The 24810-nt window shown below is 37.8% G+C and overlaps 1 protein-coding gene across 1 annotated transcript; it reads right to left on the bottom strand.

Annotated features, from left to right (window-relative positions):
* Positions 1 to 18758: 18758 nt before the first annotated feature.
* Positions 18759 to 22602, bottom strand: LOC140862525 (uncharacterized). Its single transcript, XM_073265554.1, has 7 exons — positions 22190 to 22602; positions 21870 to 22113; positions 21098 to 21250; positions 20515 to 20595; positions 20131 to 20265; positions 19606 to 19886; positions 18759 to 19014 (listed from the first exon to the last, which is right to left on the bottom strand). The coding sequence occupies exons 1-7, from the start codon at positions 22600 to 22602 to the stop codon at positions 18759 to 18761; spliced, it is 1563 nt and encodes a 520-aa protein (XP_073121655.1).
* Between the last annotated feature and the right edge of the window lie 2208 nt (positions 22603 to 24810).

Genomic DNA, 24810 nt, shown 5'->3' with positions numbered 1-24810 from the left:
TTGGCATACCAACAAATAGATTAAATTCAAAACATTTTTAAATGATACTAGAACCAACATGACCTAATCGTCTATGCCAAACAATGTTGTCATCAACACCCAAGGATACAAGTCTTTTGATTTTTGAGAAAGAAAATATTTAAAGAAACCTTGCAAACATTTTCACTTCTACATCCTTTAAAATTTATGGATTTGTCAGACATGAGTGATACGGTGCAGTGTTGAGAAGTTAATTTGATTTCATAAACTCTATCGCATAATTGAATTATACTTATTAGGTTAGGCTTAAGTCCTTTCACAAGAAGAACATCATCAATAATAGTAGAGTTAGATATACCTATTCATCTGATGACCTCAATTATTCCTTTACTGTTGTCTCCAAAGGTAACCATCCCTTTTTCTTTTGGTTTGATTGATTATTAGCTCCTTGTTTCCCGTTATATGTCTGGGGCAACCAATATCAAGATACCATATGCTTGGTGGCATACTTATTTTCTGTACCTGCAATAAAATTTTTGGTACCCTTTAGTTCTTTGGGTTCATAATTGTTAGGGATATAACAATAGTCACTTGGTAACATAATCAACACTTTCTAAGAGTGCTCCCAGGAAAGGTAGGAAGGGCTCAGGTCTCTTTAAAAACCTATCTCCTTAAACAGAATAACGTTCATCAGGGAGACCAGTAACAAGTCAAGGAAGTTTAAAATGGTATGTGAAGAACTTCCTTAGTTTATGTTTTCATAATGTCACCTCATGATTATTGAGAAATATTATATCTCTATTTTAGATAACTTATTTCATTATACTGATGTCTTAGTTATCTACGCTTAGATCTAATATGACAATTTTTACAGCAATAAGTACAGATAGGGGTGATCTCATTTTAGCCTTAGCTCTAAGACTAGTGAAATCTATCGATTTAATATCATATCCTATTCCTCCTTTACCTAAGCTACATTTTTGCATGCTTAGAAGATTATTCAGTTTAATGCTACTAACATTGAATTTATCAGATGATTTTTCTAAGTGAGCTATATCATATTTTAATCTTAGGTTTTCGTGCTCCTTAGATTCTAATTCATTTTTCAAATTTCTATTTTCTTTTTTAAGTGATTTAGTCATGTCAAACATAAGTTTATAGGCATTTATTAACTCATCATAAGAAGGTACCTCATCATTGTCGTCGGACACGATGTCATCATTCTTAGCCATGAGATAGATGTTGACTTCCCCATCGATGTTCTCTTTGCATCCCACTCTTTGGGTAGTGCTCGAAGTGCTCTTATCCATACTTGCTTTGTTGAGTAGTTTTCACCTAGGTTGGCAAACTCATTGATGATTTGAGTGAGCTTTTGGAACATGGTATCAATATCTTCCTTGGCATCCATCTCGAAGGTCACGTATTTTTGTTGTAGAAGATCAATCTTTGTCTCCTTCACTTGATTTCTTCCCTCGTGGCAAATCTCCAATTTGTCACAAATCTCTTTTGCAGAGGATCACATAGATATCCAGTTGTACTCATTCATATCTAGAGAACAATGAAAAATATTCTAGCTTTAGCATTTTGAGAAATTAATCGAATGTCCTCTTTTGAAAAGTCATCCATTCCTTGTAGAACTTTGATACCACCCACTATTTTCATAGGGATGTAGGGACCTTTCACCATCACTTTACAAATATCATAATCAACGGATTGGATATATAGAGACATTCTATTTTTCCAATACCCATAATTTATGACGTTAAAAAGAGAAGGACGATTAGTTGATTTCCCTTGAGCATAATCACTCGCTAGAGCCTTTTTTAAATTTTTTTCAAAGTGTGGCTAATGGTGGGGATTAGGTTCTATTTGCAACTTTAGCAATGAAAAATGATTTTGCAACAACGCAAACGGAAGACTTAGAACAGTCAAGTATAAATGCAGTAAGTAAATAACGGAAAGTAAATCGGTAAATAAGAGAGGATATGTTTAGAGAAGTTCGACGATAAATCGTCAACGTCTCCCCTTCTTGGTTAAGGTCAATTAACCACGGTATCACTAGCACTTTGTCTTGACCTTGATGGCTCCAAGTAAGCCGATATAACAACAACACGATCAATGCGTCTCTTGGCTTTGAGGGCTCCAAGGATAGCCTCACAACAATTCGAAACACTTGGGCTTATAAGGGCTACAAGGACAACCTCACAACAACTCAATAACTCGGCTTCACACTTGAGTATACACAACTACGATTTTCAAGCTCTTATACAACTCGATTACACAAATATATTTGAGGAACTTGAAATAGGCTTAGAATTATTGAAGAATTGCTCAAATGAAGCTTGAAATGAAGAGAGACTTGATGCTTGAGTTGCATTTTAAATGACCTCGGAAATGATCTATTTATAGTGCCGAACGGGTGAGATCGGATTGTCCAATCCTGGATTAGGAGACTCCGAACTGCTTTAATTCAAATTCAAATATTTTCGGTTGTGGCATTGTTTGGATCATCCGAACTAAAGATCAGATCATATGATCGGCTGCATTTAATACATTGTCGAGCAAAAGTCTCCGGATAAATTCTGTCATTTCCGTAAAGAGAACGATCGTCCGATCGGGTCTTCGGACTGTCCGAACTTAGCCTTCTTTGCCTCCGAACATAGTTCCGAACAATATAATATTTGATTAAATACATTGGATCTTCTGAACTCCATCGGAACATCCGAACTCCTTTAATTCGCAGCATCCGAACTTGCTTCCGATCATTTAAATATTCTGGAATAATCTTTGAATCATCTGAACATTATCGGAGCATCCGAACTTGTAGTTTGCTTCATCTGAACTAGCTTCCGAACTATTAATAAATTATTGGAAAATATTTGGACCATCCGAACAGTGCTTCGGACCTTCCGAACGCTGCAATTCAAACACTTTAAATATTTTCTTCAATTTTGGTCATCGGTACTTGCTTCTAATATTTTTATTTCACGAGAAAATTAATATCTGAAAATTATTAACTTTAAAATAATAGTAACAATTATCCCAGTTTTGTAATCATCAAAAAATAATTTTTTTTAGACTTGTTATTGAATTAAAAACATTAATCTCACAACACAAGATTTGTATGCGTTTAAGGCGTAACAACTTCCATCAAAATTCGGAACACTCGCTCTGCGAATGGACTCATAATGCTGCTTAGTCCTAATGTTTTGTGCCGGAGGCGGTTTCTGGTAGGTATTGGGTTTATTAACCCTTGTAGAGTAGTAGCCACAATAATTGCAATGACCACCACTACTTCTTGGCTCAGTCTACCAATTAGTGGTGATGGTGAATCTCCATTGTTTTCATTTCGGTCGCGGTTGCGATTGTAGCATGGGTTACTATTGTTCCTTGGTGGTAAGTCTGTCATTAATTTCCTACAAAATGAAAATCTTACTAAGGTATGTCTTGATACAGAAAATTTGGAAACAAAAGAACAAGTAATTACTCACATTTCAAATATGAAATCAATGGATAATCACAAACTTTTTATTGATTTCAAATCAAAAGTGCAATTACAATTTAATTTCAAAATGTTAAGGAAAATGGAATAGTCCTTATTACAATACTACTACTAATTTCCTACCATTATTTCTTTTTGTTCATTCAACACCCCAACTGTGAGATAAAGGTCTAGCACTTGCTCCTTTAACGCTCCTTCTCTGCCTTTAAGGAATCCAGCTCAGCCTTAGTCTCTTGGTGTTTCTTCTGTTCCTCAAATTCAGTTTCCCTATTGTTCTTGAACTCAATTTCCCTACCGTACTTGAATTCAGTTTCCCTATAGTTCTTAAATTCAGTTTTCCTTAGTTTATTAAAATTGGTTAGCTCTGATACCACTTCAATGTCACGCCCAAAACTAGGCCTAGTTTACATTGACTTTATTTCACGTTTTCACAATAAACAACAAGCCTCGGAGTTCAGAATATCGGAATAACTAGTTTACTCATTCATAAAACTGAAATTACAAAGTCATTCATAAACTCGAAATTAAATTGTCTTTACAATCCTTAACTGAAAATGACTAAATAAATACACAGTGGCTTAACATAGGATCGCGCTACCTCTTCGTTTAGTCATCTATCCACACACTCTATTCATCTATCCACACAGTCCGCAACAGTTAGTATAATTCATTACTGTGCCCCTGATGATACACATCATCCCTGGAAAACACTAGAGCTCACTAGAATATTCTAAGAAATAAATCTAGAACTATTCATCTGAAAACATGCATAATTAAATCCCAATAACACATTTTAAAACAAATGACTGATCCTTTATTCAATATACCAAGATAATCTCAAAGATTACAATTACAATACTTGAACCATATCCCAGCTTCTACACAATCTTTATTACAACCTCATGTAATACACAACTTATTCAAAAGATTACACTTAAAGATGTACAATACAACAAAACTTAGTACATCAAATAACTGAAATCTTTTAATACACCTGATTTAAAATCTTACAATTGAAATATTGTTTACAACAAAACTTAGTACAGTATTTAAATTCTTGCGGAATTCTTTCATTCCGTCTACTGATCTTGAACGTGAAGTTTTGAAAAAGCATAAGCATGTCAACAGACCTCTTCCTTGGAAGATCTAAAATATCTTATGAATCTACCAGATCATTCCAATATTGTTGGGTTCTTATCTGGTAGATGAGACAAGGTCCTTCTGATAATCTCTCCAACCACTAGTGGAGCATCTTCCGAGGTCGCTTCCTTGGTCGAAGCTGAATGGATGACTACATGTTACACATTCCATTCAACCCTGAGAAGTGCCTGGAGTTCATAACTGGATCTTCTCTTCCAGCTCCATCCTGCTGGTATCCACATAAGGCGAAACTCTGATGCCAACTTTGGCAATAACAATCTTGGAAAAGCCTAGTTATCTTTCTAGTCCAACTCCTATTACTGCTTGTTGGAAAACGGTGATCAGATCAATCAGAATTGATACCCGGTGCAGCGGAAGTTTAAAAATTTTATATGGAACAATTCCATATCATGGGTATCAAAACTTTACGATTAAATTGTGCGTGTAAAAATTAAATAACATTTATAAATTTTTACCTTGAATCTCGAAACGAGATTATGGACACCAACAGATTACTCTGCTCTTGTTGTATATCCCAGGAACTGATGGACGAACAATTCTTCAATCAGGTCCACGAACAGAAGTTTAATCCCTCTGATAGATTGCACTAGAAAATCTATCAGAAGTTTTTACGAAGAAAATTAACGAATTTGATCCGTTAAACCAGACTGCAAATTCAAAATTCACAGGCTGGAATTTTTCGAGCAGAGAGAGAGGGGGCGGCGGCCACTATAAGAAAAACTAGGGTTTTCAAAAAATTTTGTGACCTCTGTTGTCTAATTTCTGTACTGCAATAACTTATTTATAATGTGGGCTGCTAACAGCTTAGGGCCCATTAGTCATAAGTTCAAGCCTGACAAGCAAAGCCCGCATGTTCAGAAATTAATATAAAATTCATCGTGACTCAGATTGATAAACCAATTTCACCAATGTGCACAGAAACCATTTCTGCATCTTTTAAAGTCAAGATAAATTTTCTGAATCCGAATTCAGTGATTTCCAAAAATGCCCATCCCTATGTCATTTTAGGAAATCTTACTCTTCTACTCTGATATAAGAAGTCCTACTTCTTTGTTCATTAAATTTAACTCTTTAAATTTAACTATCTCAACGGGGATTAGAAATCCATTACTTGTGTGACCCTCAATGGTTCAGGGATACAGCTAGCCGTGGGCTCACAACTCCTTGTGACTCGGAACAACAATTTCCGACTTGCCCATCGAATCATGGTAAGAGCGCCTAGCAACATCACCCCATGATTCCCTAGGTATCACTGATAGTGCCTGCAAGAACCAATAGATTTTGGTTAGCGTACAGTATGGTCCCTTCATCCATATATCCCGATCGAATCAACAACCATTGGTAAATCGAGAGTCGTTCGAGATTCGATAACTATGCAATGCATCTTGAAGATCAAATAGTGACATCGCATGTGCTACTAAGAAACCATTTCTTAAAACACATCATGTACTCTGGCCAGAGATTCGTCACACTAATATCTCCTCAGATTGCATAGGATATCCATACTAGCAAGTATGTGGTGAATCCTTGACAACAAAGCATCGACTCCTATATGTGTCGTAACTGTACCCAATCCCGACACCTGATGACCCCAATAGAGTCGGTAAACGAGTCAAAGTACAATACTAGCATATAGAGTCTCAATGATGTTTCAAGTAGTAAGGACTAATGGTGTACAACCAAAACCGCGGACTTCATCCACTCGATAAGTGATAACCACTTGGAAAGTCCGGATAGGGTAGTTCGATCATTCATCGTATGAATATCCATTTGCATGCTTTGAACATCTCTATGTTCCATACCAATGAAACGTGGTACTCGGCATCGCAAATGCTAGTCTCAATCTCGAGTGATCCTTATCCTTATTAACGGACGGCTCAATCGACTAGGAACTGTTTAGAATATACAGTGACTATAAGATGTGTTTCATGATAGCCATCCCCATGTGCCACCACATCTTACATACACTATAGTATATTCAAGGTCTTCATCTAAACATCTTATAATATGTCACAACATAATAATATGATAAAAGATAAAGTAAACGCCATTATAAAAGTGTAAATTATATTAAACAAAAGATTGTTTATACAAAGAGTCATAAAAGCCCTTAGCCACAAGTTGGCTCACCGGGCACTCACTCTTTCAATCTCCCACTTGCCCTAAAGCCAAATAGTCATACTACGCAGTCCCATTGCTTCGCGATGTTTGTCAAATAATAGTCCTGGCAAGGGCTTAGTAAGTGGATCAGCGATATTGTCTGCAGAGGCCACTCTCTCGACAGTGATGTCTCCTCTTTCCACGATCTCCCGGATGATGTGATATTTCCTCAGTACGTGTTTGGATCTTTGATGAGACCTTGGTTCCTTTGTCTGAGCAACGGCACCTGTGTTGTCACAGTACATCGGCACTGGACCAACAACTTCAGGAATGACGCCCAACTCTTGGACGAAATTCCTCATCCAAACAGTCTCTTTAGCAGCAGCTGATGCCGCAATGTATTCTGCCTCAGTGGTGGAATCCGCTGTGGTGTCCTGCTTGGAACTTTTTCAAGAGACAGCACCGCCATTGAGCATGAATACAAATCCAGAGGTTGACTTCGAGTCATCCACGTCACTTTGGAAGCTAGAGTCGGTATAGCCTTCCAATTTCAGTTCTCTTCCTCCATATACCATGAACATATTCTTAGTCCTTCGTAAGTACTTAAGAATGTCCTTCACGGCTTTCCAATGCATTTGACCGGGATTAGCTTGATATCTGCTCGTGACACTCAGAGAAAATGCTACATCCGGTCTGGTAGATATCATCCCATACATGATACTACCTATGGCTGACGCATATGGTACATGTGTCATTTTCTCTATCTCTTCATCAGTCTTGGGACACATGGACTTGGATAGAGAAACTCCATGACACATAGGTAGATGTCCTCTCTTGGACCCATCCATTGAAAACCTTTTCAATATGGTTTCGATGTAAGTAGCTTGAGTAAGTCCTATCATTCTCTTAGATCTATCTCTATAGATCTGTATCCCTAGAATATAGGATGCCTCACCCAAATCCTTCATCGAGAATCTACCTGATAACCATATCTTTGTTGACTGCAACATCCCTACATCATTCCCAATGAGTAAGATGTCATCAACATAAAGTAATAAGAATGTCACAGCATCCTTAACTACTTTCTTGTACACGCACGGTTCCTCCGGGTTCTTGATGAAACCAAAATCCTTTATTGTTTCATCAAATTTCTGGTTCCAACTTCTTGATGCTTGTTTGAGACCATAGATTGATTTCTGAAGCTTGCATACCTTATGCTCGCTTCCCATGGATGTGTATCCCTCAGGCCGCGTCATATAGATCTCTTCCTTAATGTTTCCATTAAGAAATGCAGTCTTCACATCCATTTGCCATATCTCATAGTCATACCAAGCAGCTATGGCAATAAGGATTCTTATGGACTTGAACATTGCAACTGGTGAAAAGGTTTCATCATAGTCAACTCCTTTTCTTTGAGTATAACCTTTCGCCACCAATCGTGCCTTGTAGGTCAATACCTTACCATCAGGCCCAAGCTTTCTCTTGTAGATCCATTTACACCCTATTGGAACAATTCCATCGGGAGGATCTACTAAAGACCAAACTTGGTTTGTATGCATCGAATCTATTTCCGACTGCATAGCTTCAAGCCATAAATTTGAATCCGCATCAGAAATTTCTTCCTTGAAGTTTCTTGGATCACATCCAACGTCAGGTTCATCTTGATCCCCTTCAAGAAGAAGACCATATCGAATAGGAGGTCTAGAAGTCCTCTCGGATCTTCTAGGTATAGGCGTGTCCATCAATGGTTCCTGAGGTGTAGGATCATTATTTTGTATCTTGGGTTCTTCTCAAATTTCTTCGAGTTCCATCATCTCGCCTTTCTTATCCAATAAGAACTCCTTCTCCAAGAAGGTGGCATTCCTTGAAACAAACACTTTTGTTTCAGTAGGATGATAGAAATAATATCCGATTAAATTCTTCGGATACCCTACAAAATAACATAAGATGGATCGACTATCCAACTTATCTCCCACTGTCTGCTTCACGTAAGCAGGACATCCCCAAATCCTCAAGTACGAATACTTAGGAGCTTTGCCATTCCATAACTCGTATGGTGTTTTATCTACTGCTTTGGTGTGGACGTTGTTCAACAACAACACCGTTGTTTCAAGCGCGTAGCCCCAAAACGAAGGTGGAAGCTCAGTGAAGCTCATCATGGATCGAACCATGTCCAACAAAGTTCGATTACGACGCTCCGATACACCATTCAGCTGAGGTGTCATAGGAGGAGTCCACTGAGAGAGAATCTCATTCTCTTTTAGATAGTCCAAAAACTCGGTACCTAAGTATTCTCCACCTCGATCCGATCGAAGTGCCTTTATACTTTTACCTAGTTTGTTTTCTACTTCAGCCTTGAATTCTTTGAACTTTTCAAATGCTTCAGACTTATATTTCATTAAATAAAAATACCCATACCTTGAATAATCATCAGTAAAGGTAATGAAGTAGGTGTGGCCAAATTGAGTACCAATTCTAAATGGACCACAAACATCTGTATGGATTAAATCCAACAGATTTTGACTAAGCTCAGGTTTCCCCTTGAATGGAGATTTAGTCATTTTTCCTTTCAGGCAGGATTCACAAGTAGGTAGAGAGTTAATATCAGACATATCAAACATGCCCTCTCCCACTAGCTTGTTCATCCTCCTTGAGAAAATATGACCTAGCCTAGCATGCCAAAGGTTTGCCGGGTTTTGACTATCGATTTTCCTTTTGTTCGTTGTTACCGGTTTATCAACATAATTTATTGGAACGTCTTTTAATTTTAAGTTATATAGATCGTTTTCAAGTTGTCCATTTCCAATCAAACATTCATTCTTGTAAATATTGCAAATCCCATTCACAAAATTGCAAGAAAAATCATCTCTATCAAGCATAGAAACAGAAATAATGTTTTTAATCAAATCTGGAACAAATAAAACATCTCTCAAAAGTAACTTAAAATCGTTCTGCAAAATTAAATAAACGTCTCCCACAGCTTTGGCTTCAACTCTAGAACCATTTCCGAGCCTCAGCTGGGTCTCACCCATTCTAAGCTTGCGACTTCTTGTCATCACCTGCAAATCATTGCAAATGTGAGATCCACATCCGGTATCCAATACCCAAGAAGTAGTATTAAGTGAAACATTTATTTCAATATAGAACACACCCTTCGCAGTTCGCAACTGCTCTAGATATTCCTTGCAGTTACGTTTCCAATGACCGGGTTTCTTGCAGTGATGACAAACGTCCTTGGACTTTTCCATGTTTGAAGCCTTTGTCTTGTTCTTCTTCTCGGGTTCGGTTTTCTTGGATGGGGTAGAACGTTTCTTACCCTTTGTACTTGGCCCCTTCTTAGCTGAAGAAGAGGAGCCCACCAAGAGAACTGGTTTATCCTTCTTTAAAGTGGCTTCATATGTTACAAGCATATTGACCATCTCTTCAAGGGAGGCCTCTATCTTGTTCATATTGAAATTCACCACAAAACCGTCAAACGATGAAGGAAGAGAGAGAAGTAATAAGTCCACATTGAGTTCATGCTCCAATACCAAATCAAGAGTTACCAACTTCTGAATGAGCCAAATCACTCGTACCCCATGATCACGGACCGAAGTCCCTTCACGCATGCGACACGTCATTAGCTCTTTTACAGTAGCGAACCTTTCAGCTCTCGATTGAGCCCCAAAAAGTTCCTTGAGTTGTACGTGAATGTCAGCAGCATTCACAGTATCCTCAAATCACCTCTGGAGTTCATCAGACATCGAAGCTTGCATATAGCATTTGGCCTTGATATCATGGTCCCACCATATATCAAGTTTGGCCAACTCTTCCGGACTTATATCAGCTGGTGCTTCCTTCGGAGGAGATTTTTCTAACACGTAGAGCATCTTCTCCGAGGTCAAGACAATCTTCAACTTACGGAACCATTCCGTATAGTTTGCGCCAGTCAGTTTATTTTGTTCGAGAATAGAGAATAGTGGATTGCGCGAATTCATCTTAATGAAATACTGAAAAGAAACAGACAATAATCAGTGATTGTTTAATTAATTTACTAAGACATAAAATAGGCGAAATTTATTTTATGAATCTCACTCCCACTATTTTAACGATTTCATTACCCTCTAGTGAAAACGGGAAACTGTTTTTCTTAGTGGGAACATGGAGTCCAATTGACAAACTATGGTCCCGAATAATATCAGCCAACCATAATTTTCAAAAGGTAGAGCCCAATTGCTTCCAAAGCAACCCCCATGTATTTACCTCATGTCCAATAAGGGCCCAATAATATGACGCCGTTTATTGTGACATGTCAAGATGACCCATCAATATTAAGTTGTGATGGACGGTCGCCATGTGGATTCCCCAATAATATGAGCCGATCCCATGGGAGTTCCACCCAACTTACAGCATTTGTCGATCCAATGTACAGCTTTCCGACGAACGGGCCCCCACAATAATATGAGCCGGACCGTATCCGCGGGTAGCATCTCATACATTGATCGTTGATGGAAGGTAGGAACATTTAAACAATATTTAAATTCCCTTTATTTATCTTGATATCAATTTTAAATCATATTTAAAATGAGGGATTTTAATTTTAAAAATTTGTCTCATCATTTAAAATTTGTATGCTTGCGGGATTCATACAATTTAGTATTAAACATGCATACAACGATAATATCATATATTATATTTTAGGATGATCGATTCCATTACTAATCGACCCGTGGTTGCCAATCACGAGTCTAAGTCCAATCCTAGGTAATATGCAGGTATGCAATGCAATCCTATTACATTGAGCTTCCAATTTACATTTCTTCAGTCTTTATTGTCTGCTGGGCCCACCTTCGTCTTCAAATCTTCATCTCCAACTAAGTATAATGTATTTACAATAAATAACTATGACAAGTAGGGGATACATTTTAAGGGGTGGGAACGGGCCATAAACCAGGCCCACTTTTATTACATATGACAATTCATATTGGGTCATGGCCCATTAATAAATCCAACAACAATAAAAACAAATGTAAATTCCCTAACATACACCTACAAAATTGGTCATGGCAATCGATCATCCTTATCCAATAATATTTAATTCAAAATTAATTTATTGGATAACATGCAATGGCAATTTAAATTAAAAAGGATAAAATCATATTCCATATATAAAATCTTATTTTACATACAAAATCATGTTTTATCTGTTTATCAAATAAAATCATATTTTACATATAAAATCCAATTTTATACATAAAATCATATTTTACTCAATATTTCCATAAGATCATATCTTATCATCAATTGTACCAAAAATAATTAATTTCATAAAATCTGATTTAACGGATAAAATCTATAAATTTTCCAAAAATTCAAATTTATCCATAAATCAATTTTAAAATTTTCGGACTCGAACAATTCGATCCGACGCCTCGTGGACCAATCAAAAACAATTTTCGATCGGACCAAAAATAGAATTTTAACATATTAAAATTTTAATTAAAAAAAATAAAAATTAATTTTCCTGGGCCGCCCGGGACGATCCCGGGCAGCCCGCGCCCCAAAGGGGGGCTCGGGCCGGGCAGCCCGTCGCTGCTCGCTGGGCAGCGATCACATCGCTGCCATCGCTGCCCCGGGTTTGCCCATTAATTTTTAAATTTTTAAAATCTTTTGTTTCAAAAACCAAGGCTTAAAAATTCTTGTACAATTGATTAATTTAATCGCTTGATCTGAGCAACCTGGCTCTGATACCACTGTTGGAAAACGGTGATCAGATCAATCAGAATTGATACCCAGTGCAGCGAAAGTTTAAAAATTTTATATGGAACAATTCCATATCATGGGTATCAAAACTTTACGATTAAATTGTGCATGTAAAAATTAAATAACAATTATAAATTTTTTACCTTGAATCTCGAAACGAGATTATGGACACCAACAGATTACTCTGCTCTTGTTGTATATCCCAGGAACTGATGGACGAACAATTCTTCAATCAGGTCCACGAACAGAAGTTTAATCCCTCTGTTAGATTGCACTAGAAAATCTATCAGAAGTTTCTACGAAGAGAATTAACGAATTTGATCCGTTAAACCATACTGCAAATTCAAAATTCACAGGCTGGAATTTTTCGAGCAGAGAGAGAGGGGGCGGCGGCCACTATAAGAAAAACTAGGGTTTTCAAAAAAATTTGTGACCTCTGTTGTCTAATTTCTGTACTGCAATAACTTATTTATAATGTGGGCTGCTAACAGCTTATGGCCCATTAGTCATAAGTTCAAGCCTGACAAGCAAAGTCCGCATGTTCAGAAATTAATATAAAATTCATCGTGACTCAGATTGATAAACCAATTTCACCAATGTGCACAGAAACCATTTCTGCATCTTTTAAAGTCAAGATAAATTTTCTGAATCCGAATTCAGTGATTTCCAAAAATGCTCATCCCTATGTCATTTTAGGAAATCTTACTCTTCTACTCTGATATAAGAAGTCCTACTTCTTTGTTCATTAAATTTAACTCTTTAAATTTAACTATCTCAATGGAGATTAGAAATCCATTACTTGTGTGACCCTCAATGGTTCAGGGATACAGCTAGCCGTGGGCTCACAACTCCTTGTGACTCGGAACAACAATTTTCGACTTGCCCATCGAATCATGGTAAGAGCGCCTGGCAACATCGCCCCATGATTCCCTAGGTATCACTGATAGTGCCTGCAAGAACCAATAGATTTTGGTTAGCGTACAGTACGGTCCCTTCATCCATATATCCCGATCGAATCAACAACCATTGGTAAATCGAGAGTCGTTCGAGATTCGATAACTATGCAATGCATCTTGAAGATCAAATAGTGACATCGCATGTGCTACTAAGAAACCATTTCTTAAAACACATCATGTACTCTGGCCAGAGATTCGTCACACTAATATCTCCTCAGATTGCATAGGATATCCATACTAGCAAGTATGCGGTGAATCCTTGACAACAAAGCATCGACTCCTATATGTGTCGTAACTGTACCCAATCCCGACACCTGATGACCCCAATAGAGTCGGTAAACGAGTCAAAGTACAATACTAGCATATAGAGTCTCAATGATGTTTCAAGTAGTAAGGACTAATGGTGTACAACCAAAACCGCGGACTTCATCCACTCGATAAGTGATAACCACTTGGAAAGTCCGGATAGGGTAGTTCGATCATTCATCGTATGAATATCCATTTGCATGCTTTGAACATCTCTATGTTCCATACCAATGAAACGTGGTACTCGGCATCGCAAATGCTAGTCTCAATCTCGAGCGATCCTTATCCTTATTAACGGACGGCTCAATCGACTAGGAACTGTTTAGAATATACAGTGACTATAAGATGTGTTTCATGATAGCCATCCCCATGTGCCACCACATCTTACATACACTATAGTATATTCAAGGTCTTCATCTAAACATCTTATAATATGTCACAACATAATAATATGATAAAAGATAAAGTAAACGCCATTATAAAAGTGTAAATTATATTAAACAAAAGATTGTTTATACAAAGAGTCATAAAAGCCCTTAGCCACAAGTTGGCTCACCGGGCACCCACTCTTTCACTGCTATCATCATTGTATCCATCTTGTAATCTACACGGATAACCCAAATATCAACACTATGTCCCAAAGAATCTTATTGCATGCTTTGATACCATAAATGTAGGGACCCACACCGTGATCACCTACAAATCAGAAATTAGGCATGCAATTTAAAATAGTAATCAATCATAATCAGACTTACACTGCGGAAACTTAAATAAATAACTTAATACCAGCATGGTAAAATCTAGTGGCTGACCCTACAATCCTGTCTTGGTCACCACCCAATCTCCAGATCCCTAAGAGAACTACCTGCAACTGCCCCGTCAAATGGGGTGTCCAAAAATAGTACAAAGACGTGAGCATAAAATGCTTAGTACGAGAGTATGAGTATTCAATATTATATGTGAATGTATGCAAGTGTACCAGATACCAAGACACTCAGTTCAAAAAACAAGCACAAAGACTGGCCCAAGAGTACATAGCACGCTGTGCCATCGCATCAAGAGGTGGCTTATATACCCAAGGGATAATGGTGACCTGTACTAGTACAAGTGTCCAACCATAACGGTGATCTGACAGAAGATTTACGTATCCAACCATCCACAACTCGTAGGGTGAGTGCCCTACTACAAGATAACTCAAAGATACAAGATCAAGATGCTCATGTATACAACATACAGTCATGACATGTTATACAGGTCAAGTAATATAAAACATGCAACGACATAATACATGTATACTCAGTCAGCATATCTCAAACAGTACTTTCGTACCTTTCTAAGGCAGATCCTAGAAGCTCCCATCTAGGTTCCTAGCCTACCATGCAGCACTAAAATTCATAATAACCATGCATTATCTAAGAAGCCAAACTTAATCTATCATGCTCTATAAACCTTAATTAAAATATGGCATACTCCTTATTTTCTATATGAAGCAAGAGCTATACCTTCGTCCGACCTCAGCCCCCTGATGTCGAATGCCCCAGAGCTTGGGCACAGCCCTGCTACGACCCCTGGACACCTCTCCAAAGCTGCACTACTTGGCCACTACTACGGACATTATTCTCTATAAGAATACTAATTCCTACTCAAAATCTTAAATAAAGAGTCCTGAAGCCCTTAAATAGAGCCATTACGGGAGAGGAGAGGATTCTGAACGATTTGAAAATGAGAAATCTATCCCCTATTTATAGACCTCGATCGGACGCTCCAAACCTCGGATCGGACGCTTTGATCTGCGCATGCATGCCAATTTCCGATCGGTCAAGATCGAACGCTACGATCTACAATTTGGAGGCTCCGATCTCATTCATGCAGCTATGTGTTCAAGTTTTATTGCCACGTGTATGAAACTACGTTCGGAGGCTCCGATCATCCCCCTAGCTTCCGAACTCCTTTGCTGGCTCTGATCTTGTTTGGACTCCTCGAACCTAGTTCGGATCCTCCGAACATTCCCGATCCCAATTAATCCCATTAACCATTTTTTAAACAACCCTCTAACTAACCTCAAATATTTAATAGCAATTAAAAAAAGTGCAAAATTTTAAGAAAAATTTCGGCATGACCTATTTAAAGCATTTACAAACCATCTGTCTCAACCAGCACACAAAAGATTGAATTAAACGAGACAAAGGACTAAACAAGATAACGAGCAAGAATTTAAAATGGAAACGATACAAGGTTTGTGAATACTAAAATTTAACAACAAATTCTTAACATGCCAACAAAAAATAACCGCAAGAAAAACACATCCTGCAACTTACAATGAAATTAAACGTAATACTGATTAGCTTACAAATATCTAATGCGGAACGGAAAGCATTGGTCGAAGGGTAGTGCACTGCCAGGTGTCGTCAGCCCAAGTAATCCTGCCCCTTGGTGCTAAACTCAATGTCACCTACACCAAGAGAACGTAATGAGTCTAAAGACTCAACAAGTATAAACTATGAAGTATCAAAGGTTTAAAAATACATGAACTATACTTAAAATACTAGTACTTATAATACCTTGAAACTTTCTCGGAAAAATCTTAAAGATAAAAGTATATGAGACTGGGAACTGTAAAGAAAGTTGCATGCAATGAACTCAAGCAATTTAACAAAACTCACACTTGAACTTTAACTGAAACTAACACTTGAAACTTTAACTGGAACTCGCACTTGAAACTTTAACTAAAATTCACACTTGAATCTTTAACATTACTCACGCCTTTTAACATAAACTTTAACTTTAAACTTTCCTCCATGAATTTAGATCCTCGATTGTGACCCTCTAGTTTGTTCGATCAATGACTACAGTACTATACCGGCAATGACGCCAAGATTTCTCCTGACGCCACATTGCCTCTGTATGGCAAGGACACCGAGATTTCTCCCGGCCCCACATTTCCCCTCTTGGAAAGGACATGAAAATTTCTCTTAGCCCCACATTGCCCCTCTATGGCGATGAAACCGAGATTTCTTTCGGCACCACAATGCCTCTCTATGGGTAGGGGAAACAAGATGTCTCCAGGCCCCTCCCAAAACTTCTGATTTGGCAAGTGAGCCGAGGCATCCCCCGACCGACATTGCCCCTCTATTGTCACAATCACCTCTCCTCATTCAAAAATTTTACTTAAACTAAAACTCAACTTTTACTTTACTCACATCAACACAAACATTCACTTGAATCGAAAATGCAAAAGGTATTTTACTCAACTTGTTTAAAACCTTACTTGACTCAAATGATTGAAGTAACACACTCGAATACAAAACTTTATAAGATGAAAAAATTATTTAAATCAAGGAAAAATAATGATTAAGTGGCTGCCCCCTAGCATATGAACTTCCCTTGTCCCTTAGACTTATCCCTCCTTAGACTCGTTACGGGCGATCGGCCCATATGGCTCTTAGCCTAACCCATCCTTAACCGAATAGACTCCCGCTTGAACTGACATATCCTACACTCCTTGTACTAACCAAATGACCAGTCCTAAACCTCCCATGCCAAACCGAGCAGCCCGAACTAAACAGATTTCTGGGCAGCAACTACGCTCCACAAAAATTAGTACAACCACTTTAACTTGATTTTCCCTTAACCTATCCAAAACATAAACGAATGGATCCCAAATTGAACCGACATGTTTACCACATCCTAATATGGACAGACCACCCCCTGTCCAGACCACTTTAACCAGCCCCTAAACCACGACACTAGGACAGCCCCCAAAAACCCGTAAAATTTCTGCACCGACCACTCGATGCTAAATTGACCTTAACTTTACCATCCCCTATCCGAAACGACTCCAAATTGAACCGACACAACCCTCACATCCTATGCTCAACCTAGTACCAGCCCACAATCATATGAATCCTCTTGAGAATGATAAGAAAACACGATTATAAATTAAACCGCACCCTCAAATCAATAAACAAAAGATTCAAAGTATTTTTTCCAATCTTTGAAACAAGTAGAACTGACTGACAAATATCGAAGACAAACAAAAGATAAAATTTGGATTTCCACCTAATCGACAAAACTATTAACAACAGAAATCACGAACAATCGAAACCCAAGAAAACCTTCAGATAACTCGTATCTGACAATCTTTAGTGAGAAATCAGTTGACAAACATTTCAAGTAATTAAACTGTGAAAAGTTTGATTTGAATAACCAAAGCAAAGCTTTGAAGAAAATTCTTGAGAGAATTTCAATATTTTGTATAAACTGAATCTGGATTATTATTAACGAAAATAAACAAAGTATTTATAGTTTACAATAAAAAAATAAAATATATAGCAAAATATTGCCTAAAGATATCAAAGATATCATCTAAAAAGTTTTGTAGTAGGTCTAAAACACTTAAAATAGACAAAAATATCAAAAAATATGACTTAAAACATGCACACACACAACATGCCGAAGTGTGTGTTTTTTTCTAGGAAATTCTCGCTCGCTCGAGCGGAATGAAATCGCACTCGAGCGAGGCATACTATATCCCGCACCGTCTTTTGAGCTCGCTCAAGCGGACAAAACCCGCGCTCGAGCGAGAACTTCTCTGCCCGAATTTCTCTATGTGTCTAGCTCGAGCAGAAGAATGTGGCGCTCGGGCAGACGTATTCTGTTTGAAAATTAATTTCTTCTCTCTTTTCAACTTCTAACACTTCAATGACGCATAGGCAACTCCCAAACTGATCTACAACTATTCCATTTCCATCTTGATAATTTAACATCAACATTTCAAGTGTCTTTTTGAATTTGTTAGCTCGGTTCCTCGTTATTGGTCCATGTGGCAACTCCAATGGATCTCGAACTCTCATTGCCACTTGATCCACTTGCGAGCTATCCATGATCGCATCATCCTCCCCTTCTTGAAAAGGATTTGTCCTCAAATCTCGCTCAACTCCTAAATCAAACAAAGATAAGTCAGAAACATTAAATGTAGTACTCACATTATACTCACCTGACAAATCTAGTTTTTAGGAATTGTCGTTGATTCGCTCCAAGACTTGGAAAGGACCATCTCCTCTAGGTAACAACTTTGAATGCCTCTTACCCGAAAATTGTTCTTTTCTTAACTGCAAGCAAAACCAATCACCGGGTTCAAATACAACCTTCTTTCTCCCCTTGTTCGCTTGCTTAGTATACTGAAAATTCTTTTTCTCGATATCTTCTCGTACTTTCTCATGCAAGCTCCTCACAAATTCAGCTTTCTTCCTCCCATTCATACTAACCCTTTCACTCATAGGTATTTAAATTAAATCAAATGGAGTCAATGGGTTAAAACCATAAACAACTTCAAATGGAAAATAACTCGTAGTAGAATGCACACTACGATTATAAGCAAACTCAATAAATGACAAACAATCTTCTCAATTTTTCAAGTTCTTTTAAATGATAGAGCGCAACAATCTCCCTAAAATCCTATTAACTACCACAGTTTGTCCATCAGTTTGAGGATGAAAACTAGTAGAAAATAACAACTTAGTGCCAAGTTTACACCACAATGTTTTCCAAAAGTAACTCAAAAATCGAGTATCCATATCAGAAACAATACTTCTAGGCATGCCATGCAACCTCACAATTTCATTAAAGAACAAATCTGCAACATGCGAAGCATCATCTGATTTTTTACATGCAATAAAATGTGTCATTTTAGAGAACCTATCAACCACTACATAAATAGAATCCCTCCCCTTCTTAGACCTTGGTAACCCAAAAACAAAATCCATAGAAATATCTACCCATGGTTCACTAGGTACTGGAAGTGGAGTATATAACTCATGTGGTTGTGATCTAGATTTTGCTTTCTTACAAGTCACACACCACTCACACATTTTCTCAACATCATGCTTCAAATATGGCCAATAAAAGTGTTCATGCAAAATTTGATATTTTTTAGCCACACCAAAATGCCCTATTAGACCACCACTATGCAATTCTCTAACAAGTAATTCTCTAATTGAATACGTAGGAATGCATAATTTATCTTCCTTAAACAAATAGCCATCATGCATATAAAACTTATCCTTTGGACCATGCATACACGACTCATAGATCTCAGCAAAATCAACATCACTCGCATCCAACTCTTTCATGCTCAAACCCTAAAAATTTAGAATCTAAAGTAGTTAAGAGCACGTATCTTCGTGACAACGCATCTTCTACCACATTCTCCTTACCTTGTTTGTACTTGATTACATAAGGAAAAGTCTACATGAATGCTACCCATTTGGCATGTCTTTTATTCAATTTTTGTTGCCCATTTAGATGCTTCAAGGATTCATGATCTGTATGAATCACAAACTCCTTTGGCCTCAAGTAGTATTGACATGTCTCGAGTACCCTTACCAAGGCATAAAACTCTTTATTGTAGGTCGGATAATTTAAGGACTCTCCACTCAAAGTCTCGCTGAAATACGCTACTGGTTTTCCCCCTTGCGTCAAAACGCCTCCAACTCCTACACCTGATACATCACATTCAATCTAAAAAATGTTAGTAAAATCAGGCAAAACAAGTAAAGGAGCATTAATAAACTTATGTTTAATGATATTAAAATACTTCTCTTGCTCCTCGCCCCAATAAAATGAAACATTTTTTAGGATAACCGCAGTCATGGGTGCCACCAATGTGCTAAAATCCTTCATGAACCTCCTATAAAAACTCTCAAGCACATGAAAACTCCGAACTTGACCAATTGACGTAGGCGTCGGCCAATCTCGAATGACGCTTACCTTTTCTTCATCAACTCTCACACCTTGTGCACTCACAACAAAACCAAGAAATACGAGTTCGTTTGTACAAAACACACATTTCTTCAGGTTAGAATATAAGTGTTCATCACACAATGTGATTAATACACCTATAATTCCCCACATGATCATCCAAGTTTTTACTATACACCAATATATCATCAAAATACACCACCACAAATTTTCCAATGTATGCACGCAAAACATGATTCATTAGAGGCATAAAAGTACTAGGTGCATTAGTTAAACCAAAAGGAATAACCATCCATTCATACAAACCAAACTTTGTTTTGAACGCAGTTTTCCACTCATCTCCCTCTCTCATCCTAATTTGATGATAACCACTCTTAAGATCAATCTTGCTAAGCACACTAGCACCATGCAGCTCATCTAACATATCATCTAATCTAGGAATAGGATGCCTATACTTGATGGTAATGTTATTTATTGCCCTACAATCATCACAAATACGCCAAGACCCATATTTCTTAGGTACTAACAACACAGGTACATCACACGGAGACATAGAATCACACACAAATCCTTTATCTAAAAGCTTACTTACCTGCTGGTGTAGCTCTTTAGTTTCCTCCGGGTTGCTCTTATAAGCTGGACGATTCGGCAATGCACTTCCGAGTACCAAGTCGATTTGGTGCTCAATACCCCTCAAAGGTGGTAATCCTTGAGGTAGTTTCTTCGAGAATAAATCATCGAACTCCTGCAAGAGAGAAATAAAAATGCTCTGAAGATTTTCAGCTATATCACTTGTGTTAAGGAGTACCTCCTTATAAAACATCAACACAAGTGGAACATGAGAATTCAAGACATCTCTCAACTCACTCCTTTGGGCCATGTATTTTTTTTCGGCCTCTTTCGCTCAATTTTATTTTCATATTTTTTTATCATTTTTTTTCTAAGGTCATCTCACTTTTTTGTTCACTCTTTTTTTCGGCCTCATCTCTCTTTTTCTTTTTCATTTGATCCTCCAACACTTGATTTGGATTCATAGGAAACAATACAATAGATTCTTTTTTCATTACAAAAGAATATTTATTTTTAAAACCATCATGCACCACTCTCCTATCAAACTGTCACAGTCTCCCCAATTAAATATGACACTCTTGCATAGAGACTACATCACACAAAACCTCATCAACATACTTGCCAATAGAAAATGACACCACAACTCGCTTGTTAACTCTCACTTCCGCACATTCATTAAACCATTGCAACCTATATGGTTGAGGATGCTTTAAAATAGGCAACCCCAATTTTTCTACAAGCTCTCAACTCGCCACTTTCGTAAAACTACCCCCATCAATAATAAGACTGCACACCTTCCCATTCACAAAACAACGAGTATGAAAAAGTTTTTCCCTCTCGCTCACTTTCTTCTCCTTAGGTTGTGCATTTAATACTCTCCTAGTCACCAATAATTCACCAACAACAGCCCCAAACCCATCCTCATCATCAGGATCTACCAACGCAGGCATACCATCATAATTTTCCTCTCCCTCACCACTTTCAGACTCCACATCACCACAAGCTTTAATAATCATCAATTTCTTATTTGGACATTGGCTAGAAATATGGCCAATACCTTGACACCTAAAATATTTATTATCTCTAGACCGATCATTAGAAGTTTTAGATGTACCTTTTACTATTTTCTTTGGCGCCTCCAATTTGGTGTAAGATTTTTTTCCTGGACACCGGCTTGTTATCCTCCCGTTTTGCAATGTTCGGACACCAAGAAGTCGACGTCCCCCCAGCAGTAGGTAATCGACCAGCTCCTCTCCTCTTGAGCTGTTGCTCCACCTTCATGGCCATCTGCACCATCTCATCTAAATCAAAACAGTGACGAAGCACCACTTGGTCTTGGATTTCTCTATTCAAGCCACACAAAAATCGAGTCATTGTAGCTTCATTATCTTCCTCAACATTGGTCCAGATCATTGTGGTCTCCAAGTCCTTGTTGTAATCTTTCACGCTCCTAGACCCCTGCTTCAAAGTCTGCAAACGCCTAAACATATCACGATAATATTGGTTAGGAACAAACCTCTTCTTCATGACACATTTCATCTCATCCCACGTCTCAATAGGCTGCTCTCCACACCTCCTTCTAGTGGTCACTAATTGATCCCACCATATTAATGCATAGTCAACAAACTCAACCACTGCCAACCTCAATTTCTTAAGATCAGAATAGTAATGGCAATCAAACACAAACTCCACATGCTTCTCCCATTCCAGATATGCCTTCGGATCAGAATTCCTATGAAACGTTGGAATTTTCATCTTAATGCTACTAATATTCTCATCCTCTCTATTCCCCTCGGTGTATTTTCCACGCACTGCTTCTCGCCTATTCCTACCCCCATGTACTCGTCTATCCCTATCCCAATTTTCATCAAAATTCTCTTCACCATCCCACTATTTTCCTCCAACTTACTCATCCGCTCATGGAGAGGTTCTAACTCCAACCTCATCATCTTAGTCAAATGCCCCATGAACACATCCATTTGAACCTTGAAAATTCCTTGGTTCACACTCTTACTAGCATATTTATTAGGATTCATTGTACCTGCAAGAAAATGTTAGTAATAAAATTTCCTCACACAAATCCTCACAGTTCACTCCAAACGAATCACTCAAACACTCCTTTTTTCACTCAAATTTGTGGTAAGGTTTTGCTTTGTAGAGTAAAGGATCAAACATTCAAGTTTAAAAACTCTTATGCCTGAAAATTGACTCACAAATATTGCACAAACAAGGAATTTTATGGACACTGACTTTGACTCGCACCCAAGGATGAACAAAGACAAAAAAATTGGCCACAAGTTACTTTTTATTCACTTTTTTTTTGGACAAATTTTGGCCCTCTCAAATTTTTTTTGACCGATTTTTTTTTTAAAAATAACTTGTAGCAAAAGAAAAATAATCTTGGGCAACAAGACTGAAAAAACAAACAAAAGAAAACAAGAACGGACGAAGAAGGATGAAGAACAAATAGAGAAGATTAGAAATTATTGAAACGATACTTATTTGTCTACAAACCTTCACTTTGATACCAAATGATATGAATCCTCTTGAGAATGATAAGCAAACACGATTATAAATTAAATCATACCCTCAAATCAATAAACAAAAGATTCAAAGTGTTTTTCCCAATCTTTGAAACAAGTAGAACTGACTGACAAATATCAAAGACAAACAAAAGATAAAATTTGGATTTCCACCTTTAATCGACAAAAAGATTAGCAACATAAATCACGAACAATCGAAACCAAAGAAAACCTTCAGATAACTTGTATCTGACAATCTTAAGTGAGAAATAAATTGTCAAACGTTTTCAAGTAATTGAACTGTGAAAAGTTTGATTTGAATAACCAAAGCAAAGCTTTGAATAAAATTCTTGAGAGAATTTCAATATTGTGTATAAACTGAATCTGAATTATTATTAATGAAAATAAACAAAGTATTTATAGTTTGCAATCAAAAAAATAAAATATATAGCAAAATATTGCCTAAAGATATCAAAGATATCATCTAGAAAGTTTCCTAGTAGGTCTAAAACACTTAAAATAGACAAAAATATCAAAAAATATGACTTAAAACACACTTACACACAACACGCTAAAGTATGTGTTTTTTCTCCGAAATCCTCGCTCGCTCGAGCGGAAGGAAACCGCGCTCGAGCGAGGCATACTCTATCCTGCACCTTCTTTTGAGCTCGCTCGAGCGGACAAAACCTGCGCTCGAGTGAGAACTTCTCTGCCCGAATTTTTCTATGTTGCTCGCTCGAGCGAAAGAATGTGGCGCCTAGGCGAGACGTCTTCTGTTCGAAAATTAAATTCTTCTCTCTTTTAAATTTCTAACACTTCAATGATACATAGGCAACTCCCAAACTGATCTTCAAGTGTTCCAACTCCATCTTGATAATTTAACATCAATATTTGAAGTGCTTTTTGAATTTGTTAGCTCGGTTCCTCGTTATTGGTCCACGTGGCAATTAAAATGGATCTCAAACTCTCCTTGCCACTTGATCCACTTGCGATCTATCCATGATCGCATCACACAGCCAGCCCAGGTAGCCTGAACCACTCTCTTGAACCGAAGAACCACAGACCCTGCGCACGAGCACAAAAATCTGCACCACACCCTTAAGAGAAAATCACCCCTTTGCACCCCTTAAACTCAACCGACCATCGACCATCCCCTACACGCACACCATGGACCATCCCTAGGATAAGCCCTAGCCCCCGGAACAGCCCATGG

Source organism: Henckelia pumila, chromosome 4, assembly GCF_033568475.1.
Source record: "Henckelia pumila isolate YLH828 chromosome 4, ASM3356847v2, whole genome shotgun sequence".
Lineage (NCBI taxonomy): Eukaryota > Viridiplantae > Streptophyta > Magnoliopsida > Lamiales > Gesneriaceae > Henckelia > Henckelia pumila.
This window is presented reverse-complemented; position numbering and strand designations above follow the sequence as displayed.